This window comes from Solanum pennellii, chromosome 5 (assembly GCF_001406875.1).
Source record: "Solanum pennellii chromosome 5, SPENNV200".
NCBI classification, from domain to species: domain Eukaryota; kingdom Viridiplantae; phylum Streptophyta; class Magnoliopsida; order Solanales; family Solanaceae; genus Solanum; species Solanum pennellii.
Genome location: NC_028641.1, coordinates 25,740,833 through 25,760,092, shown reverse-complemented (window position 1 = coordinate 25,760,092; position 19,260 = coordinate 25,740,833). Strand labels below are relative to the sequence as shown.

The 19,260-nt window shown below is 35.3% G+C and overlaps 1 protein-coding gene across 2 annotated transcripts in view; it reads right to left on the bottom strand.

Annotated features, from left to right (window-relative positions):
* Window positions 1-1,794: 1,794 nt before the first annotated feature.
* LOC107020681 (protein VAC14 homolog) overlaps window positions 1,795-19,260 on the bottom strand; it is a 23,289-nt gene continuing 5,823 nt past the window's right edge. Inside the window, exons 4-20 of one of the 2 annotated variants that reach the window (XM_027917139.1) lie at window positions 13,771-13,860; window positions 13,566-13,685; window positions 13,100-13,128; window positions 12,849-12,991; window positions 12,660-12,754; window positions 12,118-12,204; window positions 11,840-11,947; window positions 11,611-11,702; window positions 11,372-11,453; window positions 10,351-10,416; window positions 9,321-9,436; window positions 9,097-9,217; window positions 8,716-8,877; window positions 8,436-8,564; window positions 5,129-5,218; window positions 2,405-2,707; window positions 1,795-2,170 (exon numbers count right to left, since the gene is read on the bottom strand). In XM_027917139.1, coding sequence (XP_027772940.1) covers window positions 2,081-2,170; window positions 2,405-2,707; window positions 5,129-5,218; window positions 8,436-8,564; window positions 8,716-8,877; window positions 9,097-9,217; window positions 9,321-9,436; window positions 10,351-10,416; window positions 11,372-11,453; window positions 11,611-11,702; window positions 11,840-11,947; window positions 12,118-12,204; window positions 12,660-12,754; window positions 12,849-12,991; window positions 13,100-13,128; window positions 13,566-13,685; window positions 13,771-13,860 — 1,923 coding nt within the window. In that variant the 3' untranslated portion in view covers window positions 1,795-2,080. The remainder of the gene's footprint in view (window positions 2,171-2,404; window positions 2,708-5,128; window positions 5,219-8,435; window positions 8,565-8,715; window positions 8,878-9,096; window positions 9,218-9,320; window positions 9,437-10,350; window positions 10,417-11,371; window positions 11,454-11,610; window positions 11,703-11,839; window positions 11,948-12,117; window positions 12,205-12,659; window positions 12,755-12,848; window positions 12,992-13,099; window positions 13,129-13,565; window positions 13,686-13,770; window positions 13,861-19,260) is intronic. The other variant, XM_015221139.2, reaches the window with a different exon arrangement.

Genomic DNA, 19,260 nt, shown 5'->3' with positions numbered 1-19,260 from the left:
TATGTAGGATTACAAAAATGCAATCAACACCGTATAAAATGAATACGTGAATAACTTTTATACAATACTAGAAGACTATCAAGCAAACATTGTACAAGATATTAACATTAACTTTTATCCTATTTGCCAAAAAAAAAACATGCTATAAATTTATACATGTATAACTTTTATATTATTTACAAACCATGGTATAAAATTGAGGGAAAATGATTAAAAAAATGTTACCTCCTAACTTTCATTTAATAATTGATTTTACTTTTATCGTTAAAATAAAAATATTTTACCTTTATCGTTTATAAATTTATTACCCGTACCCTCCAAACTCAAATCAATCTCAAATTCTCATTTTCAACCCGATACCCATTTAAAACTCATTTAGAACGAAACTCCTTTTTAATACCAACCAAGATAAAAAAAATTACCATCGTTATGAACAAAATCAAATATAATTTTCAATGTTATCAATTTTGCTGAGTCCACCCAAAACAAAAAGAGTCAATTTCTCCTTTGTCATTAAATCTGTTGCAGTTTTTGCTCATTGTGTAAATATCTTCGATACCACAGTTAAAAGCTTTTAAGGATATTTGTTGTTGAATTGGAAACTGAAACTTGAAGAACCAACTAAGTAAATAACATAAACATTAATGGAGCTTGAGTTCGAATTTCAACTTTTTACAAGCAAGTTCCACTTTGGAATCGTAATTTCAACCTCTTCTCCCTCTGCCTTTGCTTCCAACATTGTTTTTTAAAACCTCATCAATGGGCAGAAATTTCTTTGTTCAATTAGAAATTGAAATGGGTTTTGGTGAATCCATTTTGTGATTTTACTTTCTTTTTTATGCATTTGATATCTATGATCAACTTAAATGGATTAAAAGCTGAATTTGATTGAGAATTTGAGATTGATTCAGGGAAAACCATTAGTTTGGAGGGTAGGGGTGATAAGTTTGTAGAGCCAAGGGTAAGAACAACTTTATTTTAATTATAAAGATAAAGTCCAGTAATAAATGAAAGGGGCATTTTTTTTTCTCTTTTTCTTAAAATTAATACATGAATAATAAAGTTATTTTTTAGATGTACTCCGTTGTCTAATAATACTTGTTAACTCTTTATTTGCACATTTCTTATGATATTATAAATAAAAGAATAGTTTATATCACTATTTGAATATAATAAATTCAATGTCTTAAAAAACGTAATAGATACATGACTAAAATTAATAATAAGAGTAAGTTAAAAACTAAATATTAAATTATCTATTAATTTCATAAAGTGAATAAGTATTCTTAGATATTCCAAAATAGTATAGTTCACAATTACTTTTAAAATGGAGTAGCTTTATCCAGTTACCAGACAACCCCCAAGAGTTTGAGACCGGAAGAAAAGAAGAATGAAACTTAACCCAATGTGATACTTTATACATCAAAATGGATTACCCCAAACCATTATAGAACTGATAAGAAGGAAAAAAAACCCAAACAGTTACCAAAATCTTTAAACCAATAATCAATTACCAATGTTTGCAGCCCCAGCGCAATCCCAGGAAGGAACTGTTAACCATAATGGTTGATGAATAATTAAATATTTATATTTAAACCATAATAGCAGAAGTAGCATGAATAAAACGAACTGTTCATTTACAAAGTATATATTATAGTCCTACAAACATACATGTTTTGCACATATTGTATACAACAAAAATAATAGATTCACATAGACAATGTTCCCCTAAAAGAAAGGAACTGTTAACCATAATGATTGATGAATAATTAAACATTTATATTTAAACCATAATAGCAGAAGTAGTATGAATAAAACGAACTGTTCATATACAATGTATATATTATAGTCCTACAAACATACATGTTTTGCCCATATGGTATACAACAAAAATAATAGAACCACATAGACAATGTTCCCCTAAATATCCTTTGAAAAGAAAAAAAGAAATTGCTTGGATATATATGAATTAATACGCCCTCCTTCCGTCCCTCATCTTCCCTCACAAGCTACTAGGATAATTTACAACTTACAAGAATACTATGATAACCCATATAATCAGCACAGTCAGAGTCAAGAGTTACATCTGTCCCAAGCCTCTATGAGACGATCTTGAAGGGGGCCTATTCAAGTCCACAGATCGCTTTAATTCTTCTGCTATTTGTACATCCTGAATATAGAAGAGGATAAGAGAATGAATAACAGTAGTCCATGCACAACTTGTTTATACAGCCCGCCAGCCCGTCCTTCCCCATATCAAATTTATTCTTCTAGCTTGAGCAAAATCAGTTATCTCAAAAATTTTAATTCCCCTCTGAGTAAACCTTTAATTATACAAGTTCAATATCAAAGTAACAGTGAATACTTTAAACATTATCAGTAAATTGAGTAAGCAGAGCAACACCTTCGCAGATGAACTAGAAACAAAGCGTGATTGAGTCTGTGACTTTGAATGCAAATGATGTTGCTTCTGAATTTGCTGAAACTGCTGCAGCTTCAAGGCAAAGTTTATCCCATTATGCATGTCAAGCGAATTTGGATTTTCATTCAGGTCTCCCTCCTCAAGTATTTGTGACCCCCCTCCTCCACCATAATTATATTGAGAATACGGAATCCCAGATGAAATTCTCCTAAAATTCTCTTCCTTGAAGGAGTATGAAGGCACAGTTTTCAAACGAGTGCGGAGAATCTTAAAGGCTGCACTTTGCTGCACCAATTGATTAAAAGATATTTTAAATTAGCAAACACGCACATGTAATTGCAGTACAGGGACGGACATATTGAAATTTACCAGCTCAGCCACACACATACGACATGTCAGCTAAGCATCAACGATAACATTTTTAAGACTAAAGTATCAACTATAACAATTTTTAGACTAAAGCATCAATAATTATACATAGGTGTGTGCACTATTCGGATTAAACCTAAAAACCAAACCAAATTGAACCGATTCTAATTTGGACTGATTTTTTGATTTGATTTTGGATTAATAATTTACAATTTACAATTTACTTTGTTTGATTTTTTGGTTTGGTTTCGAATTCAGAAAAATAAAAACTGAATTTTTTAAGGTGTTAACCAATTTTGTCTTTCATTGTGATTTAGGGCTTCTTTGGAAAGTCACTTGTTAATTGGATTTGGTCTAACTAAGTGTAATTACATTTACATTATCTGGCATGTTTGGTTGGCCATGTGATTAATTGGTTAGTAGGTAATTGGTGGTAATTCGCAAGAAACAATTAGTCTCCAATTCTTAGGGAGGGGTTATGAATTGCCAGTGATTACTTAGTATAATTACAAGCTGATTATTTTTTAATTTCTTTTTATTTATATTTAAATTTTTTCATTTTAATTTATTTTTTATTTCAATTTATTTTAAATTCTATTCTTATTGTTATTATTCTAAAATTTCTAAAAGTTTATTTTTTAGTTTTTAATTTATATTTCATTTCTTTCCATTCTCAAACATTTGATCCTGTCAAGTAGACAACGGATGCTATACAAGGAGATATTAATGGAAGAGGCAAAAAAACACTTAATAGTTTTTAAAAGTTAAACAAACATGCCAAAGTCATTGGGCAATGTCTTGAGTTCTACAGTTGGGCCAAAAGGGAAAGTCCAAGAGGGGAGCATTTAAGGTCGACGCTAGAAACGTGTCTTCATAGGTAAATGTTTGGCTTTGACTTGACATGAAATTTAAGGAAAGTTTATATTATTTTGATGATTGTGGTGTCCCTGCCACACCTCAACTAATTCTAGGGATACCTACCACCTCCAGCTAGTAACATGTACCAGGTAGCTCTGTACACCAAGGCTTAGGACAGATGGAAAGAGTCACCTAGTGTTTTTTGTCCCGTTGAGAATTGAATGTGAGCCTCATGGTTCTACCACTTCATTGACCACTAGCCACACCCTTCGTTGTAGTAAAGAAGACTTGAATTATGTGGTCTAAAACTAAAGATATGTAAGAATATACCAAAATGTCCTTTAATCTTGTGGTCTTAAACATAGTTAGAATTAAAGAGTTACCAAGAAAGGAGAGAAACATTTTTTTTCAAACGGACTAAAAAGAAAAGTAAGACAGACAAATCGAAACGGAGGGAATAGCATTTTATATGAATTATATATTCCCTCTTATTCAATTTAAGTGTCTTACTTTTTCTTTTAGTTTGTTTAAAAATAATGTCAATTTCTATATTTAACGGTTTTTTAATTCCAACATCCACATGGCTTATTTAAGACCACAAGCTTTAAAGATATTTTGGTACATTACACATATATTTACTTTCGTACCACAAGATTCAAAAGTCTTCTTTACCTTTCTTAAACTCAATGGCCGATCAAATTAAGACACATAAATAAAACATAGGAGTATTTCATATAATAATTAAAATAAAGACAAGTCTATACATTCAAAATGTTAAGAAAACAAATACTCTTACTCATTTTTTAATCAAATCTTAATGCAACATCTTAATATTCAGATATATATTCAGATTAGACAAATTAGACGTCATAATATTAATAAAAAGAAACGGGAACTTACATTGATTAAACATAGGGGAAGAAATTCATGTCAGCTCAAGTTCCAGATGTGTATATAGGATTAGACATCTTAATCTTAATAAAAACAGATGAAGTCTTACATCAATAGAACATAGGGGAGAAAATTCATGTTAGCTCAAGTTTAAGGGCAGGGAAGGATGTGAACCACTTTACTTTACTGTCAGATGGAACACAGGCTATAAAGTATGGCCCAGAAGTTTTAGGACCTTGATTGAGAGCTGCTGCAAAGTTGTTCATTTTGGAGGAAAATGTGCAAGATGGAAATGACCCTCCACAATTTTTGTTACTCATATGGAGAGGAAGAAATCACGATCTTTTGAAAGGGGTAAATTACCTTGGTACAGATTAAAGAACCTTAAATTTTCTTGTACATTTTAGGAGCACCTATGAGATATTAGCGGAGATGATTGGATCTCCTTGTGGAGAACCATTTTTTTTCCTAGAAGTTCTTTACCTCTTTTACACCTCTTCTAAAGCAGAAAATCTTACAAAAAATGAGAATATATTTGGTGCAAGGTACTTCAATTCAAAGTCAATGGAGAACCAATTCACAACATACCTGCGGTAGCAGCATCAGCAGGCCATACAAAGCTTTTAACAACCATATGTATCTTCCAGGTTCAAGAAGCTGCAAGAGAACAGTATATAACTAACTCCCTTAAATGTAGTGATATAATCAATAAGTTGAGCACAATCAGTACATCCAACCACAAAAAAACTATGTATGACTTATTTCATTTCACACTATGGAATATAGAAGGCACAACTCGAATTAGGTCCACACTTCATTTGCACACACCAACCATCAACCTGGAGATCACTGCTGATTCCTGATGCATGCACGCCAGTGTTTAGGACAGCGAAAGACGACAAAAAGGAGGGCTTGCCTCGCCACGAGGCGCTCGCCTTTTTGAATTAAGGCGCCAATTAATACCAAAAATTTAAAATTTTAATGCATATATAATATCCAAAATCTTAATAGCAATAACATATATTAGCAAATATTTCAATTCAAAAACTAATGTTAGATACTAAAAGTCTAGAACCTGAATGACTCAATAATTGATAAGACAATTGACAAGCAACATTAGAACTCTACAACTCTAAAAGCAATACTAGAACTCCAAATACTATATTAATTAGTATAACTAAATTAAGTAGGGAAGAAGTAATTATAGAAGGATTAAATTTCTTTTTTAAAAAAATATAGGCAGCTTTCAGTGAGCAATGAACACTGCAACAGAACAGCGCACTCTATCACTACAACTGAAAACAGAGGATCAGGTCACTACTACATTACCACTGGAAAACAGAGCACAGTAAAAAGGAGGTCGGGAAGAAGAAGAGAAGAAGAAATAAGAGAAGAACTACAAAAGAAGAAGAAGAGAAGAATCGAAGAACTGAAGAAGAAGAAGAAGAAGAAGAAGAAGAAGAAAAGAGGCATTCATCTCGTACCTGGCAGCAGTCACGAAAGAGCAGCAGCCGCGAAGAAGCTCAAGCGTCGCAACTGAGGAGAAGAAGAGTGCAGGTCGCGAAGGTGAAAGTTTGCAAAAGTACCCCAAAAACCCCCTTATTTTGGCATTTAATTATTAAATCAGACCTTAAAAAATAATAACAATAATAATAATAATAATAATAAAGGCGAAGCCATCGCCATCGCCATCGCCTTGTCATCGCCATAGCTCGCCATTTCCAAATCTCCTCGCCTCGCCTCACCTTGTTGCCAAAGGCGAAAGGCGAGCACCTTTCACAACACCCCATGGCAAGCTAAGGAGCTCAAGAGCGTCTCATCAAATCGCTATGTTGGGGGCTTGGAGTGAAACCTTGAGGATCACAAACATACTAAAGTGGAAGTACGAGGCTACAAATGGAAGACTACTCGGAGCAGGGAAAAAGAGGCTATGAATGTAATGTAGCTATTCTAGATATGACAGTTTCTCGACTAGGAAGGTGCTTATTTCATTAGAAGTATTTTTGTAATAATTAGCTACGCTATAAATAGAGGAGAATAAATCGTTTAGACTTAAATAGTTATAAGATTATTTTGAGGCTATGCAGAATTATTGAGTGAACCTCTTGTGATCGTAGGCTAGCTATGGCCTTTGTTGTTATTGAATGTTGAAGAGACTGCTTGCTTGAAGATCTTTCCTCATGAAGGTTATCTACTGATAGATCTCGTGCTTGAGGAATTTGTTTCTCTTATGGGCCTTGACAGATTTGGTGCTTGTTTGGATTCTTAATTGGATGTTTTAGCTTTAATATAGCTATTGTTGTGTCGATCTCCTATCTTTACTTCCTTGTTCTTAGATTTTAGAGTTTCTCTTATCTTTTGTGCATCCGATATTTTATCAATTCCTCCCTTGTCAGCTTTCGCTGAGCCCGATTATCATTGCCAGGGCAGTATAATTTAATATTTCGCATAGCTGGGAGATGTCCCTGTGCTTAGTCTAGACATGTGCATGTGTCATTTGACAGTATTATGGTTATATAATAACTGTTTAGAAACCTTTGATGTTTCACTTTATGGTTCCACATTCATGATTAGGCCAATATGCCATATGATTTCAATCTTAAAATTGATAAATTTCGTGTATCATGGTTACATGTTTATGGTTACTTGGGGTATACAAATGTTAAGACAGTCCATTCGATGATAGGTGTAAGGCAGCTGGTGATGCACTTGTCCAGAATTGAGATGACACCCTATATCAACCTTTTCGTGGTGGCATGTAAAATTGTTTTGAGAAGAAGATATGTCGATAATAAGACAATCTTCTTCACTCCAAGTTGTTTCATGCTTGTTTACTTGTGAAATGTAGACCAGAAGCTTTTTGGTCCTTTGGCATGCTCCATCAAACACACCAGAACAAAGAAATGTGCTTCTCACAGCAAGAAAATATATTGATGAATGATGCAATAACATGAACTTTATAGCATTCAAAGCATCTAGGAATCAAAAATTAACACAATGCAGCTTGATTCTAAAATGCAACCACTAGTAATGTTCCCTTGTTGCTTCAGATTCAGCAGTTTTCATCATTGACATCTCATTTTTTAGCTGAAATAGCTTGTCTCTACAGATTATATTGGGATAAAAGAAGGAACATATAACTTAAAGAGAAAGAGAAGGAAACACTTCCTTCATCAATATTAATATTTTAAGTTCACAAAAAAAATGCTTCTGCCAAAAGCATAATGAACAAAACATAGAAGACCAGGAGGAGAAATTCCAAAGTTGGCTGAAGTTACTATACAAGCAGACCATATCAACCTCTACTCAGGATTCTTGGAGGTGAGAGAGGAGACACGTTTCCACACTTTATCGTTTGGATTCCCAAGGCACCCATAAAAGTTTCTTGGTTCGCAGTGAGGGGAGCGATTCAGATAGCTGAGAATTTGAGCAAGAGAACTACTTTTGTTAGTAGGTGCTATATGTGTAAATGCTCGGATGAAGAAATTGGTCATTTAGTGCATGTTAAAGTGCCAACAGGTCCCTGGAGATTGGTCAACTGTAAGCTGTGTTGCACAGCTGTGCAGCTAAAAGTAGGATAAGAAGACAAAAGGCATGGGAGGTTGTACCACTAGCTCTTATGTAGGTCGTATGGAGGGCAAGCAATAGGAGGGCATATGAGCAAATTGAAACTGATTTGTGCATATGAGGAGTAACCTATAGCATATTGCCTTCGATTGCTTTTTGGTGCACCCTTGAGATACCTATTTGTGTAGATGACTGGGTATCTTTCGCAGAGAATTATGTTTTTGATGTAAATTCTTACTTTTTGATATATCTCTTGTATATGGGAAGCTTTTCTCAATATAAATTAAATTATCTACCCAAAAAAACAAATTTCACAAAACCAAAATACCTGCAGCCTAAGGTAAGCAAAGGTCGGAGTTTCCAGAAGATGGATCAACTTATCCAGTTGGACTAAGAACTTCACATTGATGTCTTCCTCAACCAACAGATGAATAACAGAACTTGCATGTTGATAAGCCTGTAGGGAAATCCCAAGAAAAATAAGGACGAAGATTTGTTCAGTTCAAAAAGAGAAAGAGGTGAAAAGGCTTGAGAAAGACAAGTGAAAGTTCTTACCTGCTATCTCAAAAACGAAAAGAGTTTTTATCTCAAAAAGAGTTCTAGCTTACCTGAGCTAATAGGCAGAGGCTGATTATTGCCATTGGAGAATGGCACCATGATGCATACAAGGAAAGAAATAAGTTCTTCCCATCAGCATTGACCAGCGATTGTTTAAGAAGATCTCGAAGGTCAGACAACTCAGATGCAGTAAGCAAAATCAAGTTTAAGGCCTGAAATAGAAATAAGCAGATGCTCAGCCTTTTCTTTGAGCATTGGAAATGTGAAACCGACCCGAGGAGAGCGTCATAGTTCTAAGTTCTCTAATATTTTTTTTGATAAGTTTCTACAATAAGTTATACTTAACAAATCAAAATAACTCACTAACTATTTCGCCCCATTTGACAGAATCAAGACAAGTCTCCCACTAAATAATATGTCAGAAGTGAAACCTGAACCATGATAGATGCAAAATCCAAATCTGATTCCCCTTCAAGAATGGTAGACAGTTCACGATAAACTCTTTCAGCATTTAGGAGGACACACAGCCGACGAATTATCAAAGCTCCACGTCTGAGATGAATTAGAAGGTAAGATTTCAACAGAAAAGGACCTCAATAATTAAAAGGCACAAATATTTCAGCACCCAAAAAACGAACAGAAGAAAAACATTTACTTTTCCAGGAGTGAGTGATCAAGCTGAAAGTTGTGAACCAGGAACACGACAAGCTGGCGGAAGTGTTGAGGGTCTTCAGCTATACATGCATGCACCTTGAGCACCAAAAGAACTACCTGAAAAAGAATCAACACTCAATATATAAATGGGAAATTCTTTATACAATAACAACCCACAAAATAGCAGATGTGAAGATTCAATCAAGCATGCTATCCTTATAATTTAAGCACCTAAAAATTTTCCCAGTAACATCAATCATAACCGAAAAACCCCACCCTCATTTCTCCACTCCCTTCCAAATAAAGCCCCTTCCGACTAAAGGAGGTTGACATTGGATCAAAACCATTAATACAATGGTCATTATCTTTAACTTTCTTTAAACGTAGGGCTAATCTGGACTAAGATGAAATATGAGAGATGGGCAATTATCAGAATATGTAGTTCACTAAACTTAAAACTAGGAAGGATTAACCAGATCAAGAATGAGTTCAACTTGCATTCCTTCATCAGATAGGAAGATATTCATAGGAATAAACTAAAAATAACAGCCAATCGTAACATAGTAGAAAAGTTGAAGTATAGGAAGACAATCAGCGGGCTTTTGATTTATTGCACAAAACGGAAAATATTTGCAAGGCTTGAAGCAATACCAATGATGCTGGTGTTTTAAAATTTCATAAAACATGAGGATCAGAGACAATGTAGAAAAATCTAATTGGCTGTTATGTGTAACGCTGATATAACGAAGGGCCAAGAAAATAACAAAAGAGAAAAAGGAAAAGAACCACTTGTAATATCAAAATTTTTTAAACTAAATTACATCATTGAGAAAGCCCATAGATACAGCTAAAAGTTGAGTTTCAAAAGCCGACCAAGGGACAAGAAAATCAGAAAGAAACACAAGGTTGTCACAGAAGGTCCATCACAATAGTACTGTGAAATATAACTTGTGTTGATCATAACTGTGAACCTAGTGACATCATCTAGGCAAACTACATCATCTTAAGCATAGCAAAGGAGTAGGAAGTACCTCATCGGAGGGGTCAGATAGCGCCTTTAGAAGAGTTTCAAGGACATCGTTAAGAAAAACTAAGACCTGCCTCAAAAATAAAAAGAATGAACACCTACATTGATAAGCATTCAGGAACCAAAGAAATGTAAGCAAATGTGATTGAAAGCAATTATTGATAGACTGATAAAACAATATATTTGCAAAATCAGAGTATTATCAAAAAATATGTTCACACACAACATACATCATATTACGAAAAGAGGTCAAGGGGCTAAGTGACTCTCGAAAGTCGTCTTTTGTATCGCGTCAAGAGAAATGACATAGATAAGATCATTGCTTAAAGAGTTTCATTGTCGAATTGATCTCGAAATTGGATCCCAATAGTAGCTGCTGCCCAAAGGTGCTTTATGAAAGCCGGTCCACAGCAGTGAAAGTCGTTCATTCTGACCCCTACAAAGTAAATTCTTATGGCTTTTCTTAGCTTATCAAAGATCAAGGTTTTCTGGGTGGACGGTGGTCCATATAAGAGTGTTGTTTTGTCTTTAAGGGCCTTGTGAAAGTTCAAACAAACATGGAAAATATTTTTGCATAACAAGATCACAAAAGCAAAAATTTCATCTAACAATCAAATGGTAAAATATGAGTAAAATAATCTAGTCTTCCACTCTCCTGCACTTCATCCTCCGAGAAGAAAGAAGAGGGATAACTAGCAAGACAAGCACAGAGGCTTTTCTCCTACTGAACACAAAGGAACGGCCCATGCTAAACATATTGAATACGTTCAGCAATGGAAGTTAAAGTTCTGAAGAAAAGAAAGAAATATAAGTTTCAGATATTAGTAATGCAGCTTTCCAGTAGAAAGTCTTTGAAATTCCTATGACTACTCACGTTAGGTATCCACGTGCACAAAGTAGTGTAAATAAATAAATATTAAGCAAAACTCAACTTACATAACCTCCTTCATGACCATGACAGAGCTTTAATCATCATGCAATAAGAAAAAACGAACGGATCATGTAATTGAAACTTTCAGTTTTACCTCCGAGCGATGTCTATTTAACAGGGTTGACATCCAATGCAACGCTTCAATACGTGTTGCCTCCCATTCACTGGACATCTGCCTGATAAACCGATACGACAATGTTTATAAGAAATCTAGATAACATACATCATGAAAGCCACTTCTGTACAACCTCTTTGATTTCTGATAGTAAATGCAACGTCAAGGGAAAACTATTTCAAAATATCAAAAGCTATATTCCTTCTTTAACTTCATACCTCATAGCAATGGAGAGGATTGCTCCCACATCAAATCCCTCGGCTGGATCAGCCTCAATTCCTCGAAGTTCTTCATTTGTTTCACGTGCAACCTGATTAGAGAAAGCAGAGACTAGTTAAAGAGCAAAATGAAGATACAGAAGGAAGAACAAGCACAAGCATCAAAAAGAAAAGGTGGCATGAGTAGGGAATAAAGCAAAGTACAACAATTATAAGACAGTATGCTCACAACTCGTATTTTCTCTTCCTTATCAGATATACAGGGCAAAATTGCTCCTAAAATGTCAGCATAATAAGGCACAAGCTGATCTCCACCAAGTTTCACAAACTCATTTATCTGCAAAGCAGTATATTAGAATGGATATGACAAATTGAAGCAAGTAGCGAACAATAAACTATTATATAGAAAAGAAAGCCCAGCTAAGGGAAGTATCAAATTCATATCAATAGAAAATGAAGCTAACAATGACAAGGTGCATGATGATCCAGGCATGTCAACATCCTTACCCAAGTTATAGCAGTCAGCCGAGTAAATTCATCCTGCGAGCCTGCCCTTTGTACCAGTATTTCTGCCATGCGACCATAGTCTACAGACTGGAAAGCAGTACTGCTTTTAAAAATTAATCAACAAAAAACAGATACTAAAAATTCCTTTTTTATCAAATTGATTTACTGAAAAAGAGTTCACTTCTATTTTCCATTTCTGATTTTTCGAAAGAAAAAAAAAATCTTACTTGGAAAGGATGGAGACACAAAATGATAGGAAAAGATACCCCTACCATGTATAAATCAAAAGTCAAACACAACTTCTAAAAGATTACTGATATCCACAAGCTACACTTGAGATTAGATTTTTTTTGCATCATCATCACTCAAGTCCCAACTAGGCCATTATAAAAATAAAGAATTATACATTTGATTCTTTTTTTCATCTGACATTGGGTATCCATCCACATGGATAAAGTAGTGTGATTCCTATGAAATTCCTATGTAGAAAATTTTTGAAATTCAACAGCTCAATAATCCACATGGGGCAGCAGTAATCTTACAGGAGAATTCTTAATCTCTTGTAAAAACTCAGAGAGTGCAGAATCAGCCTGTTGTCTAATTTCATGGCTATTATCACTCAGCATATTAAATAATCCTGCAGTAGATCAATCAAAGTAAGACCACAATGATTTGCAAAAAAGGACATTGAATCGCACAGGGCTCTTTACATTTGATATACAGGCACTAACCATCAAGAAAATCAGGAAGAAAACCAAGCATATCTATATCTGGAACACTGTCTAAAACTGTGATCCACCCAACGAGAAATTGGCGAACATAAGGATTGAGGACATTCATTCGTTCTCTCAACAATGGAATAAATTCTTCAATGCTGCATAAGAAATAAAATTATCAATTCAATGTTGTTTCCATTAAGATTCATCAACCAGAAAAAGGTAGATTCATTCCAGTTGAAGACATTAGTAGTATTACAGCTCACCTGAATTGATCACTCTCTGTCACAATGTCCTGCATCCCACAAAAGTTGAACTGTTAATAATTCATCAGATAAAATATCAAATGTGTGCACATCTTTCGATTAAAACAGATGGTTATTTTTGGAGACAAAAGACCGGCACTCCCAGCTCAACAAATGTCCATTCCTTCGGGCGAACACAACACATATGAATGAAAATAACTAAGAATAAGTAAATGAGAGAAAAGAAAGAAGCCAAGTAATCTACCATAATTAACTATGCTATTCTAACTACTCTCAACAACCACAACCATTTAAAGTCCTCATCTTTAATCCAAACAAAAACCCTCAACCCCATGTTGATATTACATGCCAATTTCTCTATCCTCGGATATATTTCATTTTTAGTCTTTCAACTAACCCTTTGCTCTCTAGTCTTGCAAAATTAAGTAACACAACATCCAATGACAGGAAGAACTATTAGTTTTACCTTCACAAGCCTATCTAAAAGATGAGCAGCACTTTGCACATTAGCATCTGAGTCTGCTGAAAGCTTACATAATGCATCAAAGATCTGGTTGAAGAACACAATGAAATCTCCTCTTACGACCTGCAAAAGTAGCAGAGTTGAAGTCAGAAAGAAACAGAAGAAGCAAAAAAAAAAAAAAGTATGCAGAGTACAAGTCATATCTCACCTTTGCTATATTATACAGAGCTTCACATGCATAATAACGCACTCTGCTATCTTGATCTGAGAAAGAATTTAAGACTGGCGGCACAATTTGCTGAAACATCACATTGCAGGGTGTAAATTGCATATTGAGAAGGAAGGTGTGGAATACTTGGCATAATACAAAAAAGTTTAACAGCGCCAGTAACACAATTACCAACCTTTCCAGATCAATCAAATCACAACAACAAATCTAATAATCATGTTGAAAAAGAAGATTAAGAGACTAAAGTTGCTTTGAATTATAAAACCCCAAAAGCATAACCAATATCAAACTTCTCTATTGCAGTTTACCAACAAAGAATGCCGAAAATCAAAGCCTTTTCTCGACTCTTGGCAGAGAAATAGCTTAGTCTACAGCAGAAGACACAAATCATAGCTCTCTGACTACAGAATATAGAATTAGAAGATAAAATAGATTAATAAAAGCTCAGGAATACACGAAGTAAAAGAAAAGACAATCTTATACCATAGCACTAAAGGTACTGCAAGCCCATAACTTTACCAAATCCTTTCTCTAAGGAGCAAGCCAACACCAACACAAAGCATAATGGAATATGCTAAACTTCCCAGTAGATAGATTAATTACTGATGTAAGGCCAAAAAGCCACATATTTAGCTATCAAGAAGATAATTAAGCATATGATTGGATAAGTCAACCGGATTATTAAATTGCCACAGACACTTCTCTCATTTGAATTACATCAAACAATCGTCAGCTTGACAAAACATTTCCAGTTATTTCTTGGTTAAATTTCGCATAGTAAAACATAACTCCCAGAATTGTTGGTTACATACTGATTAGTTAAGGTAATAATTAAAATTAGACAATCAATCCAACAAGTCCTAGTAGGTACAATATCTAGACTTACATCCTTTATTACTTGTAAGGCTGCATATACTTGAACGTTGACCACTAATAATATTTGCCTAGCACTTTAGCGAAACAACACATGGGATCATTAGAAGCCCAGCTTTCTCAATATTTCCCACTTAAGTTCAGAAAAAATTCTTGGCAAAGCAAACTCGACATATTTTTTTTAAATTGTCATATCCGGGCCAGCTTGAGCTCACCAAGACAAATCCAACAGAGTACTTGTTACCTCCCACCAGCACATGTATATTGGGCAACTCTGTCCACCAAGGCTTGGCCAAATTGAAAGAAATCACCTAGTGTTCTTGCCTCCGTTGGATTATGAAACTGAGACCCCATAGTTCTCAAACTACTTTAGCTAGGTGACACCCTCAGGTTCGTAAACTCAAGCATCTATTCCCAATTAAAAGGCCAACAATTCTTAAAAGTCAACTTTCAACCATTTCTTTTATGAAGTAGATAAATATCATTAACGAGCATCATGAGGATGCTATTAGCAAAAGTATACAGAAGAGTTGAACTCTATTACAAAGACCTAAGATAAAATCAAAGAGCTAACAAAATCCAATAAAGTGTCAACATATTTGTTTACAAGAGACAAGAATCTAGCTAAGCAAGTTACCTAGACAACTAGCTTTAAGAGAGTAATTTGAAGTAGAGACCCCATCAAAACATCTGCGATTACTTTCACTCCGGACACACTAAGAAATTATTGCTGGAATCATTCTGCACAACCTCTTGATGGCTTATCAACTTTCCAGCAATCAATTCTGGGAGCACGTGAGGTATTAGTTGCCTTTCACGGTATATTGCCCATCCTTGGAGTTTCCCCAATACATTTTGTATATGTGTAGCCCTTCACTTCTAAATCTGCTAAGGTGGCTAGTATACTGAGTAGATTATTGACTTCCCATTCATTCAAGTTTCTCCCAAATAAGAAGCTCCAAACATTGTTGTCTCTGCATTGACAAACAAAGCAGTCTTTATTGTTGGCAATCTGATAGAGTCCTAGATATGAAGCTTGTAAAGAAGTGTTGCCCAACCATCTAAATTCCCAAATTTAACCTTAAAGCCATGGACAATTATGAAGGATACATGCGAGAAGAAAGTCTCGTGGTAGCTATTGATGTGCTTCCAAAGGCCAACTCCACGAGCATCTGAGCTCTTCTTTGAACACCAGTTGCTCATTTGACCAAAGGGCAATTTTGAAGGATACACGCGGAATGATGGCCTCCTGGTAGCTACTGATGTGCTTCCAGAGGCCAACTCCATATAGTGTCTGAACTCTTCTTTGAACAGTAATTGCTCAGGGTACCATAATTCACAACTAATATCTTCTTCAAGAACCCTACTTCATTTTGGCCATATCTCCATAACCACTTCAGCAACATGTTTTTACTATGCAGTCTAAGATTTCTAATTCCCAACCCCCCTTGGGATGTAGGTTGAGTGACCTTGTTTGATTTCACTAGAGGAAATTAATGTTCTTCACAAAGAAATATCCTCTTAAAGGTTGTCACTGTTCATCAAAGTAAGTCTACCCCCATTTATAGGTATTGTAACTGTCATGTAGTAAATCTCTTCTTTTTTTCTTGAGAACCGGTAAACATTGTATTCTTCGGCGAATTCTAAAAGTTGATCTAAATACTCTAATCCTATCTCTTTACACCAAAAAAATAGAGATACAATGCAATTCCATTTAACCTTGTGAATGGAATTGGATATATCTTCAAAATTCCTACTATTCCTCTCCTTCCACACTGTCCACCAAATGCAATGTGGAATCAAATTCCACCATGTCTTCTGTCTCTTGCTACCTCCTCTCCTGATCCAACAACTAAGTAAATCAGCTTGTATGTTCAGGCATAGTCCATTTCTCTTCTAAAATGTTGAGAAACATGGACCATATTTGTGCTGTGAAAGTACAATGTAAGAATAGGTGACGGTTAGTTTACCCTATCTTCCCACATAAAGAGCACCACGGAAGTATGATATTTCTTTTCTTTCTCAAGACTTCATGTGTCAAGCATGCCTTTCTAATGACCAACCAAGTAAAGCATTTAACTTTTGTTGGTGCTGCAGTCCTCCAGATATTTTTTCCATGAACTCCAATATCTGCTACTTCGCGAGTTGCACTCCTTTTTATATGCCCTGCCAACTGTGAAGATCCCATCCTTACTGTGTGACCATCTAACAGCATCATTGTCAGTATTGGTGCCTCTAAAATCCCCCACTTCCTCCAACAATTTGGCTACTATTTCTATTTCCCAATCATTTAGAAGTCTCCTGAAATAGAGATTCCAACCTTGTACTGTCCAGCAATCACTGATTATTGCCTCAGAACTGGTGCACAAAACAAATAGATTAGGAAGAGGTCTTTTAGGGAGGTTTGTTTGATCCATACATCCCACCAGAATCTAGTTCTCCTTCCATCCCCCACCTTGATATGTAAATTTACCTCTAACTTGGCCCATAAGTTTCTAATAGCTCTCCAAACCCCCACTCCATAAGCATCCGTGCTTATGTTACTACACCAGAATCGATCCTCCCCATATTTACATTTAATCAAATCTGTCCACAAAGCTTGTCTCTCCTCCGTGTATCTTCACAACCATTTCATCAAAAGACTCTTGTTATGCTTCCTCAAATCACTGATGCCCAAGCCACCTTTATCTTTTCTATGCAAAATTGTTGCCCAATTGACCAAATTGTATCCTTTGCTCTCTTTGTAACCATGCCAAAGGAAATCTTCTCTTTTCAACCTTCTCAACAACATATTCCAAATTTCAGTTGACTTGAATTTAGCACCTAAAGGAAGTCCAAGATAGGTAGTGGGGAAGGATCTTGTCTAGCAACATAAGATCTCTACAAACTCCTCAAGATTGTGAATCATGTTGACCGGGTGTGTGTGTGTGTGTGTGTGTGTGTGTGTGTGTGTATTATAAAGTAATAGTCTTGGGCATATATCTTCAGCACTAAAAGCTGGGATCTCAAATTTACATCATGGAGCTGTATACTCACAACAAATCTAAACTAGATCTACTTAATCTTATAACGAATCTAGAATATCTATAATAGCTATAGGATCATCAACATACTTCGAACTGCACACCTGGTATATATGCTCTTCTACATGTTAACAAGCAATCCAGAAATGACCTCAAAAAAGACGATAGTGAGATTGAGCTGGATGACTTGGGTTGTTTCTGCCCCACAAAATATCTAGAGAAAAGAATTGTCATTTAAATTGAATTATTTTTTTTGACATTTATGGAGAAAAGAATTGTTTTGATAGATAGATACTAAAATTTGGTCAAGAAGAAGTCAGTATGTTATCAAAAAACGTCAACTTCAACCTTGCATGCAGTCCAACTGAACTTTCCTTTTTTTGTATATTTTAGTCAATGAAAAGTTAGACCAATAATCAAATTACCAAGTCATATCATCATACTTCTACATTAGTAATGGCTTTCCTATCGATCCTCAATTACTAAATAGTATATGTAAAAAATAATAGAGTTAAGGCAGAAGTCTGCTAGATTATTCCTTCAAGCTATTGGGATTTAAATAATAACTATTTAAAAGGTCATGTTTTGAAGTTGGTAATTTCCTCGTCATCATTACCTTTGATGACTATGTATTCAACATAAACCACCAAGTACATACACAAATTTAAAGCAGCACGATAATAAACACAAAATGATCAGCTTAACTTAGAACCATGCCAAAATCCTGAATAACTAGACTAAACTTCTCGAACCATGCTAGAGGAGACTACTACATGTCATAAAGTGCTTGTTGTAGTCTGCACACCATATTGCTAAGCTCCCCTAAGCAACAAAACTAGGTGGTTGCTTCAGATATGCTTCACTTGATCCTCATGAAAGAAGGAAATTTAAATATCCAACTGGTAGAGAGGCCAATGGCCAAAAACAGTCATAGATAAAAAGAGACATATTGAAGCAATCTTAGCCACAAGAGAGAAACTATCACCTAGTCAAAACAAAAAATATATATATACATAACCCTTAATGGCTAATCGTTCCTTTAAGCTATCAATATCTATCGGGGCCAACCTTCCCCATATACACCCCACGACAACCAACTGTAAACTTATTAGAGGTAGAGGAATGAGCTCCCAAGTACCACTCAGGCAGACATCTCCTCAACCATAGCTTGTTGCCATCCTAGATAAGGAAGTCTTTCACTTGTAGCCTCAAGATAGAAAACAAATGATAATGTGATGATATAATGCAGAATGAGCAAATGACAAATAGCTGAACAAGTATAGATAGGGTGAGGGCTACACGTAAAATGAATATCATCTCGAGTAGATGAGAGAACTTCTATGTAGATAAGTCCATAGCATGCAAGGACTCTAGCGACAAGCGTGAATAGTCTATTTACCAACAAGGAGCACAGACAATGATCATAAGTCACAAGTGGTGGAGGTGAAGGAAGGGATAACAAATGATTTGTTCTGATGGCAAGATAGCAACACTTATAAGATAGAGACGGAGTCTTAGTTTGCTTTATTTTTGGTGTAAACTAGAGTTTGGAGTTTGGGGTGGGGGTGGGGGT